Here is a 23,283-nt window from a genome sequence, read left to right on the forward strand (position 1 = left end):
AAAATGGGATAAACCACTTACGTAAGAGAAGCATTTCGTTTACAATCCAGTTAGAGTTACTGTGAAAATGCGCACACATACACATGAAAAAATGATATAAAAAGCTTATGTAAGCGAAGCATTTCTTTCATAAGCCAGCAAGAGATATTGTGAAAATGGAATAAAAGAACTTGCGTAATCGAATCTGTCAGCGATGACCAAACCTTTCTTCAGCAGTGAAGATATCACGATTGCACCGGCATTTATCATAGGGTTGTGAGGTTTGTCTGTGAATAGTATTAGCATACAGTTATTTCATGGGTATTCGGGGAACTGTCAAACGAGGTAGCAGGGAAGACTTACAAACCAACAAGCCCAGGGCAACTGTTCCAAATGTAGGCTCGTTACTAAGGGGCAATAGCTCGACTGTTTCCAAAACACCCGCAGAATAACTCTTTTGGGCAAAAATTAAAACTTTTCATCACTACCACAGGGATAGTCGAATTATAGTCATAAACGGCGAAATATCACTCTTATAGAGCAACGTTTAACAAAAAAAATCCAGCTATATTGTATTTAAAAGTAGAAGCCTCGCTGTGGGCTTTATTTATTAACCATGATGACATTGGATTGTTTATTAATTTTTTCCAAAGATCTGCATGTACATATACTTCTGATAATTGAACTTTTGTTTTTGTTTTCAATTAGGTATTACTATAAAAACAACATTCTAATCGTATGAAAACCACATACTTTGATAGTCGAGTGTGAGTTCGTTGAAAGATCTTCCACTGGGCTCTTGACCTACAAACCTGTGAACAACATCTGGGGACAGGTCGTTCAGTGTGAGAGCGTATATTAGGGGCTTTACTACTGATTCAAGACAGAAAGGAATATTTGTCTCCCCTAAGTCATACCTAGAAAATGTAAAAAACATTATGTCACAATTAAGTAACGTTGAGATATGATAAGATACACGTACCATATGTTATTTTAAATAAGCATGACCCGACCCACCGGCTTTTCATACGTCATCAATTCATTATATATAATCGAATGTTTCACGGCGGTAACACTATAATACAACATATACATATTCATGATGGGTTTGACCTTCCATGGGCCACCAACTGTACAAATGGACCCCATCCAATATTTTGGATTTGCCTTACCTTTGGCCATCTACTGTGCATATGGACACAACCCAATGTTTTGGATTCGCCTTACCTTTGGCCATCTACTGTGCATATGGACACACCCCAATGTTTTGGATTTCGTCTTGCTAGTTGTGGGATATACTGTGCTGGCTGAAGAATTTACAAACATGTAATGGCAACACTTTACAATTGATCATTTAATGTAGCGCGTTTTCATATTAAATATTTTCTTATTCTACATAAATACGCCATATATGGTTAAAATGCATGTCATATGTTTCGGCTTAAAATCTATGTTGAGTGAGTATTACACACAGCGGTGAAAAATCTCCGGGATTTTAACAAATTTCATCAAAATGTCTAAGAAACGTACGTTCAGACTTTTTTTTTCAATGCGAACACAGATATATTTTGAAAAAGAAGAGTAAATTGTTATTTAGGCTATTTTCTCGATTTCTTCAAGTATGAAAGCAGCCCTTGCTTTTTATGATAACGAACAGTGGTGTTGCTGGATACTTAATCATTTTTGGTTGACAAATACCGTGAAAAATTAGGACAAATTAATATAGTATCTCATTTTGGATGTTATTTGATATATAGTCACGCCAATAAAGTGAGCAAACATATACATATTTATGATGGCTTTGGCCTTCCATAGACCACCTGTTGTACAAATGAACCCCCATGCAATGTTAGCATTACGAGTCTCATGTCCTGTTTTGAAAATAGAATATTACCACAATTTTACTTTAAAACTGAAAACTTGAGAGTTGGGGATTGTGTAGGGGTAGTCCTTTTTCTTACAAATGTTGGTAAAAATGATAAAGACATAAATATGTTTCAAGTTTTTAAATGCTTACCTTTCCTTCCTCGTTGTCCACACATTTCTCGAAAATTTTGTCAATGATGTCTGTGAATGTCCTGAATTCTGGTATAACAAACTGGCTGGTCAGTGCTTTTGATATTATAACTATGTTGTCAGAAACGCAACTGAAAAGTTATGAAATAGTGTGTGGAATATACTAGTATTCAGACATTACCAGAATGTAATGCCGGACGTAATTCTATGATGGTAACATACTTTCTATAATTAATGCTTCGTCCTATATGTTTTGTTTTGTTTCGTTCTAATCTATATATGTACAATGGTTTTCAAACATGCCAAGGTAAATCATATAAGATATTTTAATTACATAATAAATTACGTCAGACATAATGATGGATCAGCAGAAAGTCTTCATAAAACCAATTAACTAAATAAAGAAAAAACTTCAATGGATGCACCTAGGGAGGTATCTACCTTATATGTGAAGTCATCAATATTGACCTTGAAAAGAAACATGAATTTTGGATCCATACTGAAATCCCCACACCCAGACCCACTCCCCTTCGTCCCCGTCCCCAACCCGCCCCCACCTTGAAAAATTTAAGATTACAACTTATTTTTCAGTTTTTATTATGATGAGTTTGATTACAATGTATTTGAAAAGGATTAAAGTTGGTTTTATTAGGGCGTCATAAATGTTTCTGGTTGCAGACAGGTCACCATCAAATATCGAAAGGTGTTCAAATAGGATTTTATAGCATAATTACGAAAGACCGGTGGTGGAAAATCCAAACACTTTGAAAAATATGGCCGCGGATTAATCTAATCGGCGCTGAATTTACAGAAGATAAGATGCGATCCTGTGGTTTTGATTGATGCCCATTAAAACGATTTTGTTAAATCAGCGATGTACAAGTATTTTCTTTATTTTCATTTTGTCATTTACATTGATTAAATACATGAGAAAAGTGAGCGCACCTCTTCTGTGCAGAATTACATAAAGTGTTTGTATTATACAAGTATTGCAAAAGTAAGCTTGAGCTATAAATTTCCATTTATAGCATACATTTATAAAGGAATTATAGAGCACAGCTTACATTTAGAGAAATCGTGCATAAATAAAAAAAAAACAACAAAGGTCTGCAATATTTTGCTAAATTGTTTATTTTTCACTTACTCAAGGAAAGTCTCTTTGTCCATCATCCCGTGTAGCTCATGCTCATCGTGCAACTGCCTCTCTAGTACGGTACGAAACTTTTGCATCGTCTCACTCAACCGGAAGTCGTTATCCCGCAATCCGGTCTCTTCTTACAACTAATCGGTTCACAATAAAAGTATAATATGTTTCAATCGCTAACATTATATCGCACGCACTTATTGGATGTCGGCCAGGTTAGGTAGTTTTAATAGTGTACAGTCAATGCGTGCGTACACTCAATCTGGCAGAATTGATGCCAACACTGTTTGGGTGGATGTCAACTTGCAGCCGTATTTCTCTCTTCTGGACGAGTTCAATGTGCTTACTCGTACGCATGAACAGCTAATAAAGTTTAAGACATGCGAGCACACACAATATCCTTTGTCACAATGCAGAATGCAGCGAAGCACTAAGCATAATGAGGTTACCGTAATACACATATCTCATTATGATACCAGAGGGCGCTGCTTTTTCGGAAGCTTCCGCTTAACCAAGGAAAATTATACGACACTGCGGACTTAACCTGTTTTATTTGTCTACTGGTTGGCGACCCAAAATTTCGGATGACCCAAAAACCCGTTCGTTTTGATCATTTATTGACAAATACACAAACGCTTGCTTTATGTGCAACATCCACTGCAACAATTGCAAATCGGTAAGTAAAACTTACAAAATTGGAATATTTACATTTGTTCAGTAAATGTTGTGACAGCTCTCTCAGTGCTTTCAGTGCGTACTATGCGCATACTTGTTTTGAGGCCCAGTACTCATATACAATCTGCTAAATGCAGACGACAAAAATGCGTGTTTTAAAATGATCGAAATTGGTAGATAGTGCCAAACTTAAATAAAATTTTCCAGAAGATAACGGCCATTATTTATTTCGTAAGTCCCGTGTATACGCCAGCAGAATGTTTTAAACTCTCTGCAGCCTTATATCAAACATTAATAGTTGAATGTAAACTAGGTGAACATGTCTTTTTGGACTGGCAAACTCGTTCGCCAGACTATCATTATCACAAATCGAAAGTCACAAAGATCAACCGTGACCTGAGACTGACAACATAAATCATGTCATGCCCAATTGAAATAGTTCCGTCATATATATCAGATTTACCACGGATTTGTTAAAAGATTGTTAAACTCATTTGTTTCAATAAAAACTTTTTTCGACTATTTTATTATCGTGTTTTTCTTTTAAAGAAAAAATATTTGAAAGTAAAAACAGACGTTTCCAAAGGCGTCGCTAATTACATACTTAAACTTAGTACGCGTTTCTTTATTAGGCTGGTGTGACGTCACGCTGCTTGTTCATTCACTTTTGTATAGACTCATTCATTATGTATGGATTTTTAGATTGTGGGAAAGTCTATTTTCAGTAGAGGTAGTGCGTTAAGTTCTTACACAAACTAACGAAATTAAAATCTTGCAGTTTTGATAACATTTTTATATCTGTTTATGAACCAAAATTATATTGCATTTTTGGGGCGATTAGGCCCAGAGTGAAAAATAGGGTTCAGATTCTCTTACATTTGTAACACCATATGCCTACAAGCAAAAGTAATCAATCGCCCCCTAACATTTCCACAGTACAGTAATAACATGTATGGCATATAAATTTGTATAGCTGTCCAAAATAGAATTCTATAATTTCTACGTGATTCTGTAAATGAATATGTCAAGCATCTCTCTGTTATCCTTTAAGATAACATTAGAAAATATTACATAATGAAGGTAAATCAATTTGCCCACTATGAATGAAATATCCGTATGAATGGAACTTTTTCGTCTTTGGCAATGTAAACCTTAATGACATAATACACACACTGTGTAATATGCAGAGATAAAATTGATAAATCATGCGAAATATAAGACGTACTTAACAAAAATATACAACACATAGAATTAAAATTTTATCATATCACTTAGATAATGTTTATGTTGTTTAAATGGAAACGGAATTCAAACGACCACAATCCTGAAGTTAACATTGTTTACCACTGAGCTGCATCTTTAAACGACTTTTACCGTGCTTTCTTTTAAAAATTTGTATAATTTATGTTATTTCCTCTGGCTCAAACAGAAAAATTTCAAAGTGATAACCACAGCGCAAAACGATCGCATTCATTTTACCAAATATTTTGCTAAAAGAAACCTCAATTATTGCGTAACAATTATAAATCACAAAATAAAACTGTCGATAACATTTTTTTCTCTGGGGAGCTTAAGGATTTAATCGGACAGAAATTAAGCTCCAACACTGAAAAATATGGCCTTGATTTCTGCATTCAAAAAAGAACCATAGGGTAGAAGTAAAACCTCTAAATTTTGTAAACTAAAGAATAAGTGCCAAATCAAGAACCTTTACAACAAGTAACTAAGTATTTTCAAAGATGTCTAAACCTTATACCTTCTAATCAGAGGTTAAATTCACTTAAAACAGCAAGAAATGGCTAATCAAATGAAACATTTCCGCTTTTGTACAACAAATCAAGGATAGTAAGTCTTGAAAAAAAAAGTTTATCTTACTAGATAAAAGAAATATAATGAAAAAGTCCATGCTATATTAAAGTCAATGAATCAACTTGGCTTTTTAATCCCCTGCCACAAGTGGTGTGGTGTTATAGGAATGGTCTCCGTCCGTCCTTCCGTCCTTCCTTCTGTCCTTCCGTCATTCCGTCCGTCCGTCCGTCTGTCCGTAACACTTTCGTGTCTGCTCCATATCTTCTAAACCCCTTGAAGGATTTTATGAAACTTGGGTCAAATGATCACCTCATCAAGACGATGTGCAGAACCCATGAGTCAGCCTTGTCAGCTCAAGGTCAAGGTCACAACTCAAGGTCAAAGGTTTGAGCCTTCCATTTTGTGTCCGCTCTATATCTCCTAAACCCCTTGAAGGAATTTTATAAAACTTGGATCAAATAATCACCTCATCAAGACAATGTACAGAACCCATGAGTCAGTCATGTCAGCTCAAGGTCAAGGTCACAACTTAGGATGAAATGTTTGAGCCTTCCATTTTGTGTCCGCTCTATATCCCCTAAACACCTTGAAGGAATTTTATAAAACTTGGGTCAAATGATCACCTCATCAAGACGATGTGCAGAATCCATGAGTCAGCCATGCCGGCTCAAGTTCAAGGTCACGGCTTGGGGTGAAAGGTTTGAGCCTTCCATTTTGTGTCAGCTCTATATCTCCTAAACCCCTTGAAGGATTTTCATCACACTTGGGTCAAAAGATCACCTTATCAAGGCTATGTGCAGAACTTATGAGTCAGCCATGCTGACTCAAGGTCAAGGTCACAACTGAAGGTCAAAGGTTTGAGCCTTCCATTTTGTGTCCACTCTGTATCTTCTAAACCCCTTGAAGGATTTTCATCAAACTTTGGTCAAATGATCACCGCATCAAAAACTCATGAGTCAGCCATGTCAACTCAAGGTCAAGGTCACAACTCAAGGTCAAAGGTTTGAGTTTTGTATCTCCTAAACCCCTTGAAGGATTTTCATGAAACTTGGGTCAAATGATCACCTCATCAAGACGTTGTGCAGAATTCATGAGTCAGCCATGTCAGTTCAAGATCAAGGTCACAGCTAAAGGTCAAAGGTTTACCCTTTCATTATCCATAGCATTGGCGGGGGATTTAGCTGTTATTCAGACTGCCTTGTTAGTGTTAACTTTGAAACCGTGGTAGGGCCAATGATAAGGTTACAAACGTAGCATAAACCGGTTTAAATAAACCTGTGGTGTGTTTACCACTGACATTTACAAGACGGTGCCCAACCAACTGTGTTCCTTCATTGTTCATTTTGCCCCCATTTGTCTATTATTTTTACTTCATTTATATTTTGAAAATATGTTTATGTATACAAGTCAATACATACACTGTTACGAGGTTGATTGGATTGCATTCTCGGAACCTGACTATTTGGTAGATTTTGTTTGATTTCAGATTCCCAAGTGAGAATTATGTGCCGTTTGTCTCTCTTACTATGTTATCCCCAATGGAGCAAGCACAATGTATTTTTCACCTTCTATAGTCTTTAATATCCTTACACTACCTTCTCAAGTTAATCAAGATGATTCATCACAACAGTACCCTATGCTCGCCTTAGTTTGATGTGGAAAATCCATAATATCTAAGATTTTGCAAACATCTTTCCCGCACAGTTTTCATCCAGAGTTTTGTGGTAGCCAGACATTCTGTACTTTCAGTACTTTGATTATCATTAGCACCGACCTAAAAGTGATTTTGCGAGACAGAAATGACGATAATTAGCGTTTTCCCACTGTCCGATTTCGTGTCCTGCAACACGCTAAAAACGTTAAATTTACGTACACTCTTCCGGACCCCAGTGTCGTGTTCAGTTTATTTTAAGTTACAAATAAATTCGCGTTTTGTGACACCGAACTTAATTCAGGTAACATTTCATGGATCGTACTTTAAAAATGAAAATATGACCGCTGAAAATGTTGTATAATTGTCCAAATCTGGGTCGCCAACCAGTAGGCGTCCGGTAATCAAGTTCGAAAAGGCCTGTGTATCATCAAACATGTACGCATGTTATTTATTTCATTAAGTCAATTTAGATAACTATTCGTTTCTAAAAGTAGCATTAAAATGCTATAACATTCATCGACTTTTTGACATGAAGCTACGTTTACTACCCATTAAAAATCTCCCCTTTAATTGTTCATTATGTTATAACAGTACTGAATTAAAAATGTTTCGGTACTGCGGGTGATACAGCGTTGGCCGAGTAACCTTTTAGTCGTAAGTTCAAACCCAGCTTGCGGCACATTTCCCTTTTTTAAAAAACTTTTTCTTCTATGACAAGAGGTTTGTTTTTTAAATAAAACCTCGTCTTTTTTTTGATATTTTCAAGTCTTTGTTAAGGAGTTCATTAAATATTTTTTGCAATATTCCTATTCCTCAAACAGTTCTGCAATAAATTTATAAACTGCATTAGGACCTCTGTAAATTTGAGCTGGTTTCATTATTAATTAGTATATTTATCATCATAGAAACAAACAATTTTATAACCGTAACCGCAGTCTTTATGTTTTTTTGATATGGTTCAGTAAATGAGCATTTAGGTGAAGGCAAAGCAGTTGATATTTTCATAGTCATTGATTCAAAATCAGCATAAATTACAGAAAAGGTGTCATTAATTGTTTTTGACAATTTCTAAAATATACTCTACTTCCCACTTCTGGCATTTTTACAGCTTGGACAACATTAATAGTTAAACAGTTTGGTTTATGTTCACTTAATACTCTTTCATCAGAAAAAAATTGTAAACATGATTTGCAAAAATGTTTTCTGTTTTTACATTTTGTTTTAAGCATTAATCTATTGTAGTCCTTTATCCAAACACAATGTGTCATATTAGTAAGTAAGTAAGTAAGTAAGTAAGTAACGAATTTATTTCCAGAGGCTACACATTGGGTTTCCCCACCTACCATGTGGGCATTTACCTTTATTAATTAACAACATGTCACATTTATCTTCAAATATATTTTGATATGTACAATAGATAAATACTATTATTTATCTTCATAGCCAAATATATTAAAAGAAATATCGTTCTGAATTTCTATTTTAGGTATTTAATTTAATGTTACGGGAAATTTTATCCGAGTATAGACCTTTTTACAGAGAGCTACTTCCTTGGCAACGGGAAACAATTTTCGCGCATGCGCACTCTACGTAGGGCAAAAATTCATTATTGCTATAATTACAGTTATATTGTATTTCAATCTATTCGATCAATAATGAGTTTGTTTTTTAGTAAATATCCACCGAAAGACAAAGGAAAATATATGTAGCTCTTTGCAAACCCACAGCTTTAACTTATGCGCATTATCATGATGATTTTGGATTAATGGACTATTTATTCGGCAATTTTGATCTCGACAAATTTAGGTTAAGAAAAATGAAAAATAATATTTTCCATGAATTAATTAGGTAATAACAAAGATTTTGTTTGTTTTATTTCCTAACGCGATCTCACATAACTTACTATATGTCGCACTTAGCTTACATGATACTTAAAATATAATTAAAAGTCGAAGTTGAAAATAAAAAATAATGTTCAATTAACAAAGTTCAGCCTTTGGTTTTGTATCCAATTATAAGAATAAAGCAGGCTTTTCAGGTAAGATATGATTAATTAACATGCATGTCTTTAATCAAAGTATACTGTATAACAAATTACTTGACTGAAATTATCTTATTTATGGCAAAACAATTCGTACTAAAATGATAATTTTATGTAGGTTTTCTTATCGTTTAAAGTTCTTTTGCCACACGTAAAGACCGCATGCGCGTTCAAATCAAACATCCGCGGATTAGCATAGCAACCAATAACTGTACAAACATCTATAATTGAGGTTTTCTATATGCTTTTTGTAATTTGAAACTCTTACGGAATGATTTATTACAGGAAATTTGTAAGCTAAATGGCATCTGAATGACATCTAAAACATTCATTATAATTTATTCTCTGTTGTAATAGCTTTAGTAATTCTAAATAGCTAGAAGCGGCTAAGGAACTATATTTATATCTATTTATTTAATGAACATCAACTGACTCTATTCTTCAGCAGCTTCCTTCTGAAATCCAATTCCATTTATTATTTCATCAAATGCTTGATGTAAAGTGATTTTTATTTCATTTCCATTGATAATAATTAAAGCCTTTGATCGAAAATAACCTGATTTATATATTGTCAGATCTGTTTGACTTATTTTCGCAAAAAATATTTTAAAACAACATTTATTTTTATACCTTTTAAAGTTTTAAGTTCAATTTTAAGAATATCAAATGAGCCTTTTATAGTTAAATATAGTTGATTTTTGGCTCTTGTCTATAGGTAATTTTAATTTCTTAATATATTGATTTAAAGACCTATTATATTTAGAAAACAAATCTTTAAGCAAGAAACAAAAGAAAAAAAGAAAAAAAAAAGATTAAGAGGAGGAATATTCAAATTTATATTTTCTCCCATTACGTTTGATTTTCCGCTTTTTGCTCGTTGCAATAACTCTTTTAGGATAGATTCGACGATTATTTGGTCTGCGACAATCACATAATCTTTCAATATTTTCATCTTCTGCTAATAAACAACCACAATCCCATTCAAATAAATCTGTATACTTTTCAAAAAGATAAGGACCTATAACATTTTGTATTTTATCAACTACATGTCTTTTATATTCATCGCTTACTATTTGAACAAGTTTTGATATAATAACGTTCCTTTTTTTAGTACTTTTTATATGAATTTTTATCTTCATTTGTTATTTCTCCTAAAGTACTAGATAATTTTGGTACAATCATTCTATGTACCTTTCTATTAACCATTAATATATTATACTTATAGAAACAAATCTTTTAAAACGCACGTGTTGTGAATTTTATGATACTTTGCTCAGTAACATTTATACATGTATATATCAAAATTATGGACCAATGGGATTATGGGATTTTAATAGTAGAATTGGGGATAATGATAATCATATTGTTGGCATAGATGAGTTGCCTAAGAGGGATGTTGTAGATTTTATCTCTAATAGTTTTGATGATAAACTCATTGATTTTTTAATAGATAGTAATATGTGTGTTCTTAATGGCAGAAATTTTATTATAAATGATTTTACGTCCATATCTGTAAAAGGATGTGCAGTAGTTGATTATTGCTTAGTACATCATGATAGTCTTAATCTGTTTAAAGAATTTAACATAATCTGAAGCAATGAACTACTGAAAGAACTGAATCGTAGCAGTGGATTTATACCATCATCTATACCGGACCACTCAATTTTATCTTGGAAGTTTGATATATCTGGTCATATGAACACTTTTGAGGCTGGTTCTGATTCACCTCGTTCAGATTACAGTGCAGATTATTATGAGAAATTCAATCTCGAATCTATTCCTGAAGATTTTTTTGCAATCTGATAATGTTGTTTACCTGCTTCTTGACAAAGTGTATAAGTTAGAACAGAGTCTACTACTACAATCAGATGTTGATATTGCATATACTGATATTTGTACAATTTTATAATAAGAAAAGACAAGCTAGCAAAACCTGATGGAATGAGCACCTATTTGATCTTTGGAATGCTCAATGTCAGGCCAAAGGTAAAGAAATAAATATATTTAATACAACTCTTCTTCTTTTTCATTTCTGTATCCGTTAAGTTTAAATTGCTTCATATGCATTTTAAGAGGCATTGAATAGTTTTTCTTTCTGCATTTCTAACAGTATTGCAAAAATTTCTTCAATAACTTTTTTCTCATCTTCTTTATTTACTTTCCCAATCCGTGTTATTGTTATTAATTGTTTTATTTTATGATGATGTAATTTTAAAATAGTTTTCTTTTCTTTAACTTTTAGTTTATTAATGAATATAGTGATTACTGATGGACCAGCGCCAGCAACTGCTACAAATATAGGAATAGCAGAAACTAACGCTAATGCAGCTGAACAACCCATAATACCTGCTGTAAGTAATCCGGTATTTACTCTTCCACAAAACGTATAGTTTTTTTCTGTAAGCAGCAGTAAGTTTAGTCAAGTGAATTATTAATTGATCTATTGTTTCTATCCCGTTAGACATTAGAATGTTACCCATTTATATAACATATTTTTAAAATTAATTATGTTTGTACAGGGTCACTAAATGGCAGCCAGTTATTAAATTTTTCACCATAACCTTTCCACTTAACTAAAGCTTGTTTTTTTCTCATAGTCACGTCTAATAACTTTTGTTTAGTAGGTAAAAGTTCTTGCTCTTAAACTGAACCCTGAATTGATTCATTATTCAAATCTTTTATAGTGTATGTTCTGGGATTTGTATTGCGAATTCCATCAATTATAAATATTTCCTCTGTACAGTTTGGTGAATATCCTTTTTCAAAATGTCGTTCAATTTTGTTTAAGCAAACTCGGTCACCAATTTAAAATTTTTGTTTACTTTTTGGTATCTTTAAATTACCATGTAAGTTAAAGTAAACAGTACCTTTATTTGTATGTTCACTGGCTTGTCTGGGAGTCATTTTTATACCATTGTGTTTTGTGTTGTTATATTTTCCTACCATATCTGTTAAATTATCTGCATAGGTATAAGTATTATTTGCTGTAAAATATTTCCACATTATTCGTTTAAGTGTTCTTTTAAATCTTTCAATAACTACAACATTCCCTTCATTAAATGCATGATACATATTAATCTTATTTTTATTAAAAATGATTGAAAAGTTTTATTATAAAATTATTTTCCTTCATCAACTCATAATGTGTAGGTGTTCTACCTTTAGAAACTATTTTATTAAAAGCTACAGCAACAGTTTCTCCAGTTTATTCTTTAATGGAATAATTCAGGCACATTTGCTAAACACATCAATTACGGTTAATAAATACTTTACACCTTTATTATATTTTGAAAAAGCTTGCATATCGACTAAATCAACAGACCAAGCATCATCAATATTATCTACTATAACTCTTCATTCCGAAAATTTTCGTTTAATTGGTTTATGTAATTCTTCTGCCAATTTGCCACTCCAGCTTATTTCTGGGGATTAAGCCACTGATTTTATTTTAAAGGCTTCCCTCTTTTCCCGTTTTTTTTTTACTTTTGTCCGAGCCCAAGTTTATATTTCATACTAATTGCTGGTTTTACAATTAAATGTTTTGCATTTTTGTGTTATTTCACTTAGAACGCATTAGTTTGTCAAATTTTTCTTTTTTCAAACCAGTGTTATAACAATAGTCATGGTCTATACATACTGCGTCTAGTTCATTAACAGGAGGTACATTATCCAAAGGATTTCCGGGTCCACAATAGTCATATCATGGAAGTGTTAAACGTTTCTTAGGTAATAAAGGTAACATTGCTTTATGAATGTCGAATTTACTCCCTGTACGTTTCACAAATATTGTTTTTATATTGCCGCAGGATGCACACTGAGCTCTTAATATAAGTTTACCATTTTTTGTTGTAACTTATTGAGAATTTATACTGTCAGTAAATTTCCTTTCTTTTACACAATATATTTGTTTTGACTTATTTATATTAAATGTATTTAAAATATTTTTTTTTCACCGAGTTCAAAACCTGTGGTTTTAAATTTGGTTCAAACCAGAGGTTTTCACAGTACTTTGTAGAAACCAGTGTTGTTTTTCAATTTGTCTGCAGTGGTCAGTTTAGGACAAGGGCTAGAGGTTAAATGAGGTCAAATAGTCCCTATAACTACCAATGACTGAACCAAGGTAGGTCAGTAGACAGTACAGCCCCGTTTAAATTATTTAATGTTCAGATCATGCATATGTAAAATATCGCATAAAGCACGAAAAAAGAAGAAATACGTTAGAAATGTTGTATACTTACATTTTTAAATTTATCTATAGAAACCAGTTTATTTTGATCACATAGGAAGTTGAACAACTTCTCCTCAAAGCCCTTCATACCGGAATAACGTAGTTCCCTGAAAGAAAACATAGTAGTTTGTTTGTTTGTTTTGAGTTTAACGCCGTTTTTCAACAGTATTTCAGTCATGTAACGGCGGGCAGTTAACCTAACCAGTATTCCTGGATTCTGTACCAGTACTAACCTGTTCTCCGCAAGTAACTGCCAACTTCCCCACATCAATCACAGGTGACTAATGATTTCAGAAACAATGTCGTTTATCAAATAGTCACGGAGAACATACGCCCCGCCCGAGGATCGAAATCGCGACCCCGAGATCCGTAGACCAACGCTCTTACATACTGAGCTAAGCGGGCGGGCTACAAAACATAGTAGTACACAGCACTGGGAACGCAACCACTGATTATAAAATGTATCTCAAATGTTTTACACTAAGCTTAATAAGCCTTACACATGGGAATCAAGAAAATACTAATGATTACAATACGTTCAGACAACAATAAACATCAAATGTAAATACATAAATTAATGAAACATTTTTGTTGTTGTTGTTGTAGCGTACGTGATGTAGCAAATGATTTTATTGCAAGCCTTATTTCGAAACTTTAGTAACTAAACACTGAGTACTTATTTACACAGTTGAATTTCAAAGGAGACACTTTAAAAAAATGATTATAAGGATCTTACATGCCTGCCAAGGGACAGTGTTGAATGGAAAACCGAGCATTAGCAAGGTTTTTTATCCAAGCTGTCCCGAGGGTTGGGAAAACAACTGTCCTACACAAACAGACATGTTAGATCATTTTTCTTGCCTACCACGCTAAAAAAAGATCGTGGAGACAAATAGGTTTAGGCATCTCCTGACATTATTTATATAGTTTGTAACGTCAAAATAGTGCCAGTACTACGTGAAGTCACCTAAGTGCACGCGTTTTAGACAAGGTTTTTCTATAGAGAAAGACGAGTAGGCGCGTAGCTGTGACATTTTTCTTATTACGCAGAGGTAATGTGGAGGTCGGGGTATCCTCCCCTTGATTATATTTTTTAATGTGAGAACGGCAAATGCATTTTAGCGTATATTTGAAGCATAAATATTGCACGAATAACTTCTTTAAGGCTATATAAAATGTATTGTCTTACTAAATATTCGTGTAATATTGCACATGTAAACTATGGTTCATGTACATGTGTGCAACTATCAATTTAAAACTACGGTGGCACAGAGATGACATATGTGTTTTATACTAGTACGTGCGCACGTATTAGTATGAAAAACAGCACCGCACATAAAGTAGAAAAAACATCTACATACGTATAACTTACTGTGTGCGCACGTAATAGCTAACACGTGCGCACGTATTAGTTTAAAAAAACATCACCGCACGTATTGGTATAAAAAATATCAGCGTACATATCAGTAGAAAAAACATCTGCACACTTATAACTTATTACGTGCGCACGTAATAGATAATACGTGCGCACATAATAACTTATACGTGTGTATGTTTTTTTAAAACTAATACGTGCGCACATAATAGGTTATACGTGCGCAGATGTTTTTGCTACTGATATGTACGCTGATGTTTTTTTATACCAATACGTGTGGTGATGTTTTTTAAACTAATACGTGCGAACGTATTAGCTATTATGTGCGCACGCAATAAGTTATAGGTGTGAGGATGTTTTTTTTTCTATTTATATGTGCGCTAATGTTTTTCATACCAATACGTTCGGTGATGATTTTTAAATATATACGTGCGCACGTATTAGCTTTTACGAGCGCACGCAGTAAATTATACGTGTGTAGATGTTTTTTTCTATTTTATGTGCGGTGATGTTTTTTATACTAATACGTGCGCACGTATTAGTTATTACGTGCGCACGTATTAGTGTAAAACTCATATGTCACCTCTGAGCCACCGTACAAAACAGATGGTTCGTGATAACACACTTTCAAAATATTATTATGACTGGATATATTATTCAAGAGATATGCGTATAAGTATATATACGATGGTTGTTAAAAGGAATTTTGCCATAACTCAAACTTTGACATCGTGATTCTGCGCTTCACGTATCGCCTGCCCATGATGGAGAAGCGTGAAACGCGAAACGACGTTGGCGAAGCGCGAGATCATGATGGTAAAGTGCGAAATTAAGCAAATTAAGCGCTTAGTCATCGTAATTTCACGCTCTGCTTTTTTCTATAGGTATGAGAAGCGCGAGGCCACGTCTGCAAAATGGGAGATCGCAAACATTTTGTAATTTCGTACTTCGTCATTCGCGTATCACCTGCGCATGTTTGCGAAACGTGAAGAGCGAAAAAACAGTGAGGAAGCGTGAGATCACGATGGCGAAGTGCAAAATTAAGAAAACTACGAGATTTTGCGCTTGTGATCTCGTGCTTTGCCGTCATGGTTTCATGTCTCGCCATCGTGATCCAACGCTTCGCTTATCACCTGTGCATAATGGAGAATCACAAAACGCAAATTATGTTTGCGAAGCGCATGATTGCAATGGCGAAGCGCAAAATTACGGAAAATGCACAATTTCGCGCTTCGCCATTGTGATCTCGTACTTCACCATTGTGATTTCACGCTAGCAAAATTAATGTATACAGCTAACTTCAAATATAACGAACTCAGTTATGATGATTTTCGGTAAATGTTTGGTTATAAGGAACAATTTAAAATGTCCCTACAATGTAAAAAAAAAATGGTTATAGCACAACATGATTATAGAAATTATCGGATGAAGGAACATATTTCAATGTCCCAGTGCTAAAATATACATTGAAATAACATATATTAGGCTATAGCTAATAAAAATAGTCTTTTTAAGAAGTTTTATACAGAAAACATATTTTATTTCTCCCAAAAACTATTACAGTTTCTAGTGATAAGCAATAACATTTTAATATTCATTTGATAACGAAATTGTGACATTAAGGATACAGATGTGTCCAAATGAATTTATACAAGGCTTGAACATTAGTATTTGGTAGACATTGTACTAACATACTGATTCATATATATATATATATATATATATTTATATTGTATATAAAAACAACAACAACAAAAAAAATCATAGAGGGATTATTGATATATCTCAACGACATCTAAAACCAAGTATTACACGGAAATCTTGATCTAATAATTTTTAAGAAGATCGTTTAAGGTCTTCTGAAATAGAATACATGGAATTTAGTTACCTATTATATGTAATCACGAATGATAAAGAAAGAAGATATTTATCTCACTGTGAATTGGATGTCACAAACTGTAATATCTATTGTCTATAATAATGTGACCATGGAACAATTGATGATTGTATACAATTTAACTACAATTATAAGATATATCAGATATTCTATGGCGTGTGAAAATAATTTAATAACCATTATGCGTGAAAATTACGTCTGCTGTATTATATAATATATCCTATTCAAAATTTCTTTTAGACTTGAAAACCACCATTTTTTTTTTGTCATTTTTTGACATTGTGTTATAATTCTATTATAGGAGTTTGTCTTTTCAAACCGTTAGCATAGACGGCGTATGATTGTAATATTTTACAATTTCCGCTGTTTGATATAGACTTCTTATTGCAACGAAAGAAATTAGCCAGTTTAATTGTGTATGTTTGCCAGATTTTCACTACGTAGCTGCGTATCTGCGTAAAGGCCGCTACGCGCCTGACAGGAATATCTATCCCTGGTGCGTGCTCGGACAAATGTGTACTTTCCCCGCTAGGCAGGCAAGATTTTTTTATCTTGGTTGCGCAACCAAGATGGAGTAATTTAATAGCGTTTTAAGCATACATTTGATGAATGTACTTTGCTCTAAGAAAGGCTCTTGATATAAGACCTATTGTATTATATATGTCAAAGATTTGCTTTGAAACTTTAAATGAAATATTTAACCGAATAGCACCAATTTAAGTTTGTAAAATTACTATTACCTCCCTTTACATATACTGACTGTGCAACCATGATAAATATGATTTTTTTTCGGAAGCTACGTCCGTATCTAAAATTTGCCTTTCAGTTCAGAAAGTTGAAGTACCGGTATTCAAATATCTATTAAATGCAAATGTAAAACCAGTATAATGTTTTAAAATCTATATAAATATGTGTCCATTGTTTTAAATACTTGCGTAATAAAAGAGATAATACAAAATGTCATAAAATGTAATTAAACAAACTAACAGGAATCTTATTACTCTGTTTTGTTCCTTATATACATTTCAACTGGATAGATCGAAACGAAAACTTTAAAAAGCATAAAAATGTTACTTAAAGTTTCATAAGGCTTTAAAGTTTATGTTAAAAACTGATAAAACAGCTGTCCAAATAGATATTATACAAACTTATTTGGTTAGAGAAACTTTACTTTTAATACTGCACCCGAGACTGCACAGTAAGAGCTACAAAGGGAGATAATCAAAGACAAAATATTCAATAAAACCTTCTATGACATTCATCAGTATTCAAACTTTTTTCAAACATTATAGAAAGCAATTATCATACATAGGATTTAACAAGAATTTAACATATTTTATGTTAGTAACGAAAAGGCACCGTGAGCCTTTAAATGTGACTGGCCACCTTTAATTGAGGACTGAATAAATTGTTTACGTATAGGAATAAAAGACATTTTATCGAAAGCAGTTTAAATAAAAAAATGCAGAATTTAAAAAATGACTAAAAATTTCGCAGAAGCATAAAAATAACTTACTTTAAACCTTCCTGCCATTGTTTAAGGCTCGATATCCTACTTTTAAGATAATGCGAATTCTCAGCCATTTTGTTTGTTTTAAATTAATTATTGTGCACAATAACTATTTACTTCTCTCTTGGTAGTTGGAAGACGATCGATTGTGCATTTAACTTTAAGTGCGCCTGGGAATGAGTGCACTACTTACTTATACCCGAGACTGAAACTGAATTATTTGATTAAACGCCTATTTTTATACAATGACATATTTAATGGCGTTGTACATAATAATAACAATGATGATAATAATAATAATATTAATAGTAACAGCCTTATTTTAAGAAACAGTCATGACCATCCCCTTGAGGTCATTTTACCCCTATGACAAATACCGGTGTTTAAAGCATCACATGGTACGCCCAGACGGGCTACATATAGAGGTTCAACCCCCGCCCCACCACCACAGTTAATGGTGCCATCATACACTATTTAAAAAAGAAATACTACACACAACCCTACCCATAGAACCTGTACCAACAGGTGCGTTTTATTAAACAAACCTTAGAAATACAACTGTTGAAATGTAAAACCTTTTACAAAAATTTAAGAACTATCACCCGCTGTTTTCGCATAATAAACAGTTTAAAACAATGCAACGAAATCTCTGAAATACAGTGTCTTAAGATTTTTTGAATGTGTCAAGTGATTTACTTTTGCGTAGTTCTAAAGGCAGTTTATTCCAAAGTTTTGGACCAATAATACAGAAACTTCTGTCATTGAACGTTTTGCACTTGTTGTATGGAACACAATAACGACATTCAGAATTTTCAGACGATCTCAAACCTTGTCTACTAGGAATATACTCTGTAACCAATTCTGTTAAATACATAGGTGCTCTGCCAGTATGACAGCTATACATAAAATAATAATAATATCTGTCATGTGTTAACTAATCGGATAGAAATATCCGTCCCGAGGGCACCTGAGCATTGGGCGGTAATGAGGCTTGACAAAACTAACTAAAATTTCAGTGGCTGCTTTTGTAAAATATTTTCGGATGTTCTTAATTCGTAGGAAATTCAACATGGCTGTACGACATTTGCGATTTACATGATCTTTAAAGTTCAAGGCTTCGTCAAGAAATGCACCGAGATATCTAATTGTGCTTTCACGTTTGACATCATCACCAGCAAGGTTAATGGAATTTGTAAAACATTTGTTCAATTGAGGTCTGCTACCAAACATAATAAATTCAGTTTTGGAAATGTTCATTTTCAGTTTGTTTCTATTCATCCAGTCATTGATTATAACTGCGCACCTTTCAAGGTCTCCAATCGCTTGTGATTCTACGGAAACAGATGGACGAAAGCTTTTATTTGCTATATGATCATCAGCAAAACTGTAGACTGATATGGATTTTGGAATGACATCAAAACAGTTCCAGTATAGGTGAGATACTGCCGTGGACCAAGGCAACTGTCTTTGGGCACACTGCATTCGGTCTGATGAATATACATTGTTGATATTTACTTACAAGTACGAGGTCTTAAATAAGAGTCTACCCATTGAAGAGCTGTATCACAGACGCCATATTGTGCTTTTAGGACATCTAGAGGAATGTCGTGGTCGACAGTGTCAAATGCCGCACTTAAGTCAGTCGCAATAAGGGCATTGACTTCCTTGTTCTCCATACCACTTAGAAGATCATTGAGCAACCGAAGCAGCGCAGATTCAAAGGAGTGGTATTTGCTATATGCAGACTTGTTCTTAGGCAAAAGACTGTTTTGATTTACATGTTTGTTTAATCTGTAAAGAACAGCTTCCTCAAAAAGTTTTGATAGGAACTTATATCAAATCATATTCGATAGCCTTGCCACAAATTTCATTGACAGATTACTTTTTTTTCACATAGGTTTTATAAGTAATTCGTTTTTGGTATTATCTGTTCATTTAGCGCGTCTAATAAATGTTAATAGAGACCGTTTATTTACTATAAAGCTGTTTTATTACGGGGATCATATTCCGAACATAATTATATCTTACGTATTTTCTCATCGGACTAACGGTTTAGGAGGAGATATCATTTGAAGATTTCTTTTTTTAGCTCTGGAGGCCCCTATGTGCAACCGAGCGGAACTGTTTGAACGAATTTGGCAAATGATCATCCAAGGATCATCCAAGGAACATCCATGCTAAGTTTCATCAAAATCCATTCAGTGGTTTTGGAGGAGATGTCTTTTAAACACAATTGTTGATATATGGACGGACGCATGCACGACGGACGACGGACATAGCATGTTCACAATAGTTTAGTATGAGCATTGCTCAGGTGAGCTAAAAGTAGATGCTGACGCCGACGTCATGGTGAGTACAATAACTTGGATTATTCTTCGAATAGTCGAGCTAACTAAATTGAGAGAGATTAGTTCCAAGGATGCTACATGCCGAATTTTTGATGATCTGTAAGCCGTTCATCAAAACAAGTTGTTGAAAGGTTTTTCCTTTTTTCAGCATTGGTGCCCGCTAAAAACCATCTGAACTAACTGGAGACAGGTCTTACCAGGATACGTCAGACCAAGTCTGGTGAAAATCAATCAGGCATTTCATAAAAATGTTTCTTCTATCCTTAGCTCTCGCAGTCCCTAAAAAGGATCTTAATCTAGAGGTCCGTACTAGAATGCTACATACAATGGTCTGGTGAATTTCCACTAAGTGGTTCATGAGAATATGTCTTTTAACGCTTTTTTTTCTATTTTCAATAAAGGTCCATCAAGTGATTCATCAGAAGTTGTTTAAAAGGATTTCTATTTTTAGCTCTACAATGATACTATTACAGACCATGTCTGATGAAGATGAAGCAGGTATTTCGTGAGCAGAATTTGTAAGAAGATCCACATATGAACAAAAATGGGAGCAAACCTTTTAATGATGCTACAGACCAATTCTGATGAAAATCCACCAAGTGGTTTATGAGAAGCCGTTTGCCGTTTAAAGGTATCTCTTATTTTAGCTCTAGCAGTCCTTTAAAGGGGCCAAGTGCCCCCAATTGAACGATATTGGGAGAGGATGCTAGAGACCGTGTTTAATGAAGATCCATCAAGTTGTTCATGAAAAAAAAGTTCTTTAAAGGTTTGTCTATTTTTTAGCCCTTGCTACCCCTATAAGGGGCCAAGTTGAACCATTCGTGCAAACTTGATAGAGGTCTATGCGGACGCTCATCTGATTTTTTTTGTCTCTGTATAATAGAAATATTGTCATACCCATGATTTTCTAAGTCTAAAAAGCGCCATAACTCTAGCAAAAAGGCGATGTAGAGTTACGGTGTTTGCTGTGTAGAGTCACCTTTTAATGTTGAATAACTGCTCCAAATTTTAAAGCAATAGCTTTGACCGTTGAGAAATAGTGACCGAAACGCAAAATTTAACTTTTATTTTTCTAAGTCCAAAAGGGGCCATAATTCTTGCAAAAAGCAGGATGGAGATATGTTTCTTGCTGTACAGAGTCAGCTATTTGTGAAAAAGTGTTGTAAGTTTTAAAGCAATAGCTTTGTTAGTTCAAAAGGGGTTATAATTCTTGCAAAAAGCAGGATGGAGTTATGTTTCTTGCTGTACAGAGTTAGCTGTTGCAAGTTTTAAAGCAAAAGTTTTGATTGTGTAGAAAAAAAGCTGACCTAAACAAAAACTGATATTTTCTAAGTACAAAAGGGGCCATAATTCTTGCAAGAAGCAGGATGGGGTTATGTTTTTGCTGTACAGAGGCAGCATTTGGTGAACAAGTGTTAAAAGTTTTAAAGCATTAGCTTTGAAAGTTTAGGAGAAAAGCTAACCTAAACCTAAGACTTAACCAGGCAACACGGACGCCGACACAGACGCCGACGCCGACGACGATAAAGTGATGACAATAACTCAACATTTTATTTTCCAAAAAATCAGGTGAGCTAAAAATATTGACGCAGGGAGACAGACGACCAACAACAAACGATGGACGACAGATGCTTGGCTATCCTCCTATACTTAAAGCTCACCGTTAACAAAGTTCAAATCTGGTTAAAACGGAGGTAATTTCATGTACAAACAATTAAAAAAAGAAATTTTACTTGGGTGCATGTGACCTTGACCTTTGCACAAGGCACAATGTCTTGTATTGTTGAATATTATACCAAGTTATTTTAATATACACCAATGCATATGAAAGATACAGACCAGACAATAAAACAAGAGAACCAAATTGTCCTATGTCGTTCACCTGAGGAACATCTGGAAAAAATATAGCCTCTAATTTTCCATATACAAGGACCCCAGATGACTTACATTCAAACTTGACCTAAATTTGATCAAGACAAACAATCTAATCATATTTCATTAATATACAGCGTTTAATGCAGCCCCTATTTCATACACAATGTTTATCTTTGATTTGACCTAGTGACCTAGTTCTCGATCCCAGATGACCAATAATCGAACTAGATTACATCAAAACAAACAATCTGATCAAATTTCATGAATATCCAGTGAAAAATGCGGCCCTTATTGCATGCGCAAGGTTTTTCTTCGATTCTACCAGGTGACCTAGTTTTTAATCCCAGATGAACCATATTCGAATTTGACCTAGATTTCATCAAGTCAAACATTTTGATCAAATGTCGTGTAGAACCAGTGAAAATTATACAGCCCCTATTCCATACATAAGTTTTTTTCTTTGATTTAACCGGTTGGTCCAGAGTTTGACCCCAGAATGTGACAGTTTCAAACTCATCCAAAAAATCAAGGCAAATATTATAACTAAGTTTCATGCCAATTTCGGACAAATGTAACTTCTAGAGAAGGGCCAATTGTCATGGGAACTTGTGAGAATGTTTGTCTTGAAGATATCTCGGTCAAGTTTGAAACTGTGTCATCTGTGGTCAAAAACTCTGTCACCAGGTCAAATCAACGACACAGATTTAGCACATTGAGACCATGAGATCAGAG

The 23,283-nt window shown here is 34.0% G+C and overlaps 1 protein-coding gene across 2 annotated transcripts in view; it reads right to left on the bottom strand.

Moving 5' to 3' along the window:
• Nucleotides 1-18,490, bottom strand: part of LOC123565037 (glutaminase kidney isoform, mitochondrial-like) — a 34,503-nt gene extending 16,013 nt beyond the window's left edge. For both annotated transcript variants that reach the window (XM_045359026.2, XM_053537649.1), the window contains exons 1-7: nt 18,335-18,490; nt 13,557-13,653; nt 3,140-3,276; nt 1,997-2,126; nt 1,207-1,286; nt 733-896; nt 175-266 (exon numbers count right to left, since the gene is read on the bottom strand). In XM_045359026.2, coding sequence (XP_045214961.2) covers nt 175-266; nt 733-896; nt 1,207-1,286; nt 1,997-2,126; nt 3,140-3,225 — 552 coding nt within the window. In that variant the 5' untranslated portion in view covers nt 3,226-3,276; nt 13,557-13,653; nt 18,335-18,490. The remainder of the gene's footprint in view (nt 1-174; nt 267-732; nt 897-1,206; nt 1,287-1,996; nt 2,127-3,139; nt 3,277-13,556; nt 13,654-18,334) is intronic.
• Nucleotides 18,491-23,283: the final 4,793 nt, after the last annotated feature.

Source organism: Mercenaria mercenaria, chromosome 2, assembly GCF_021730395.1.
Source record: "Mercenaria mercenaria strain notata chromosome 2, MADL_Memer_1, whole genome shotgun sequence".
Classification (NCBI taxonomy): Eukaryota; Metazoa; Mollusca; class Bivalvia; order Venerida; family Veneridae; genus Mercenaria; species Mercenaria mercenaria.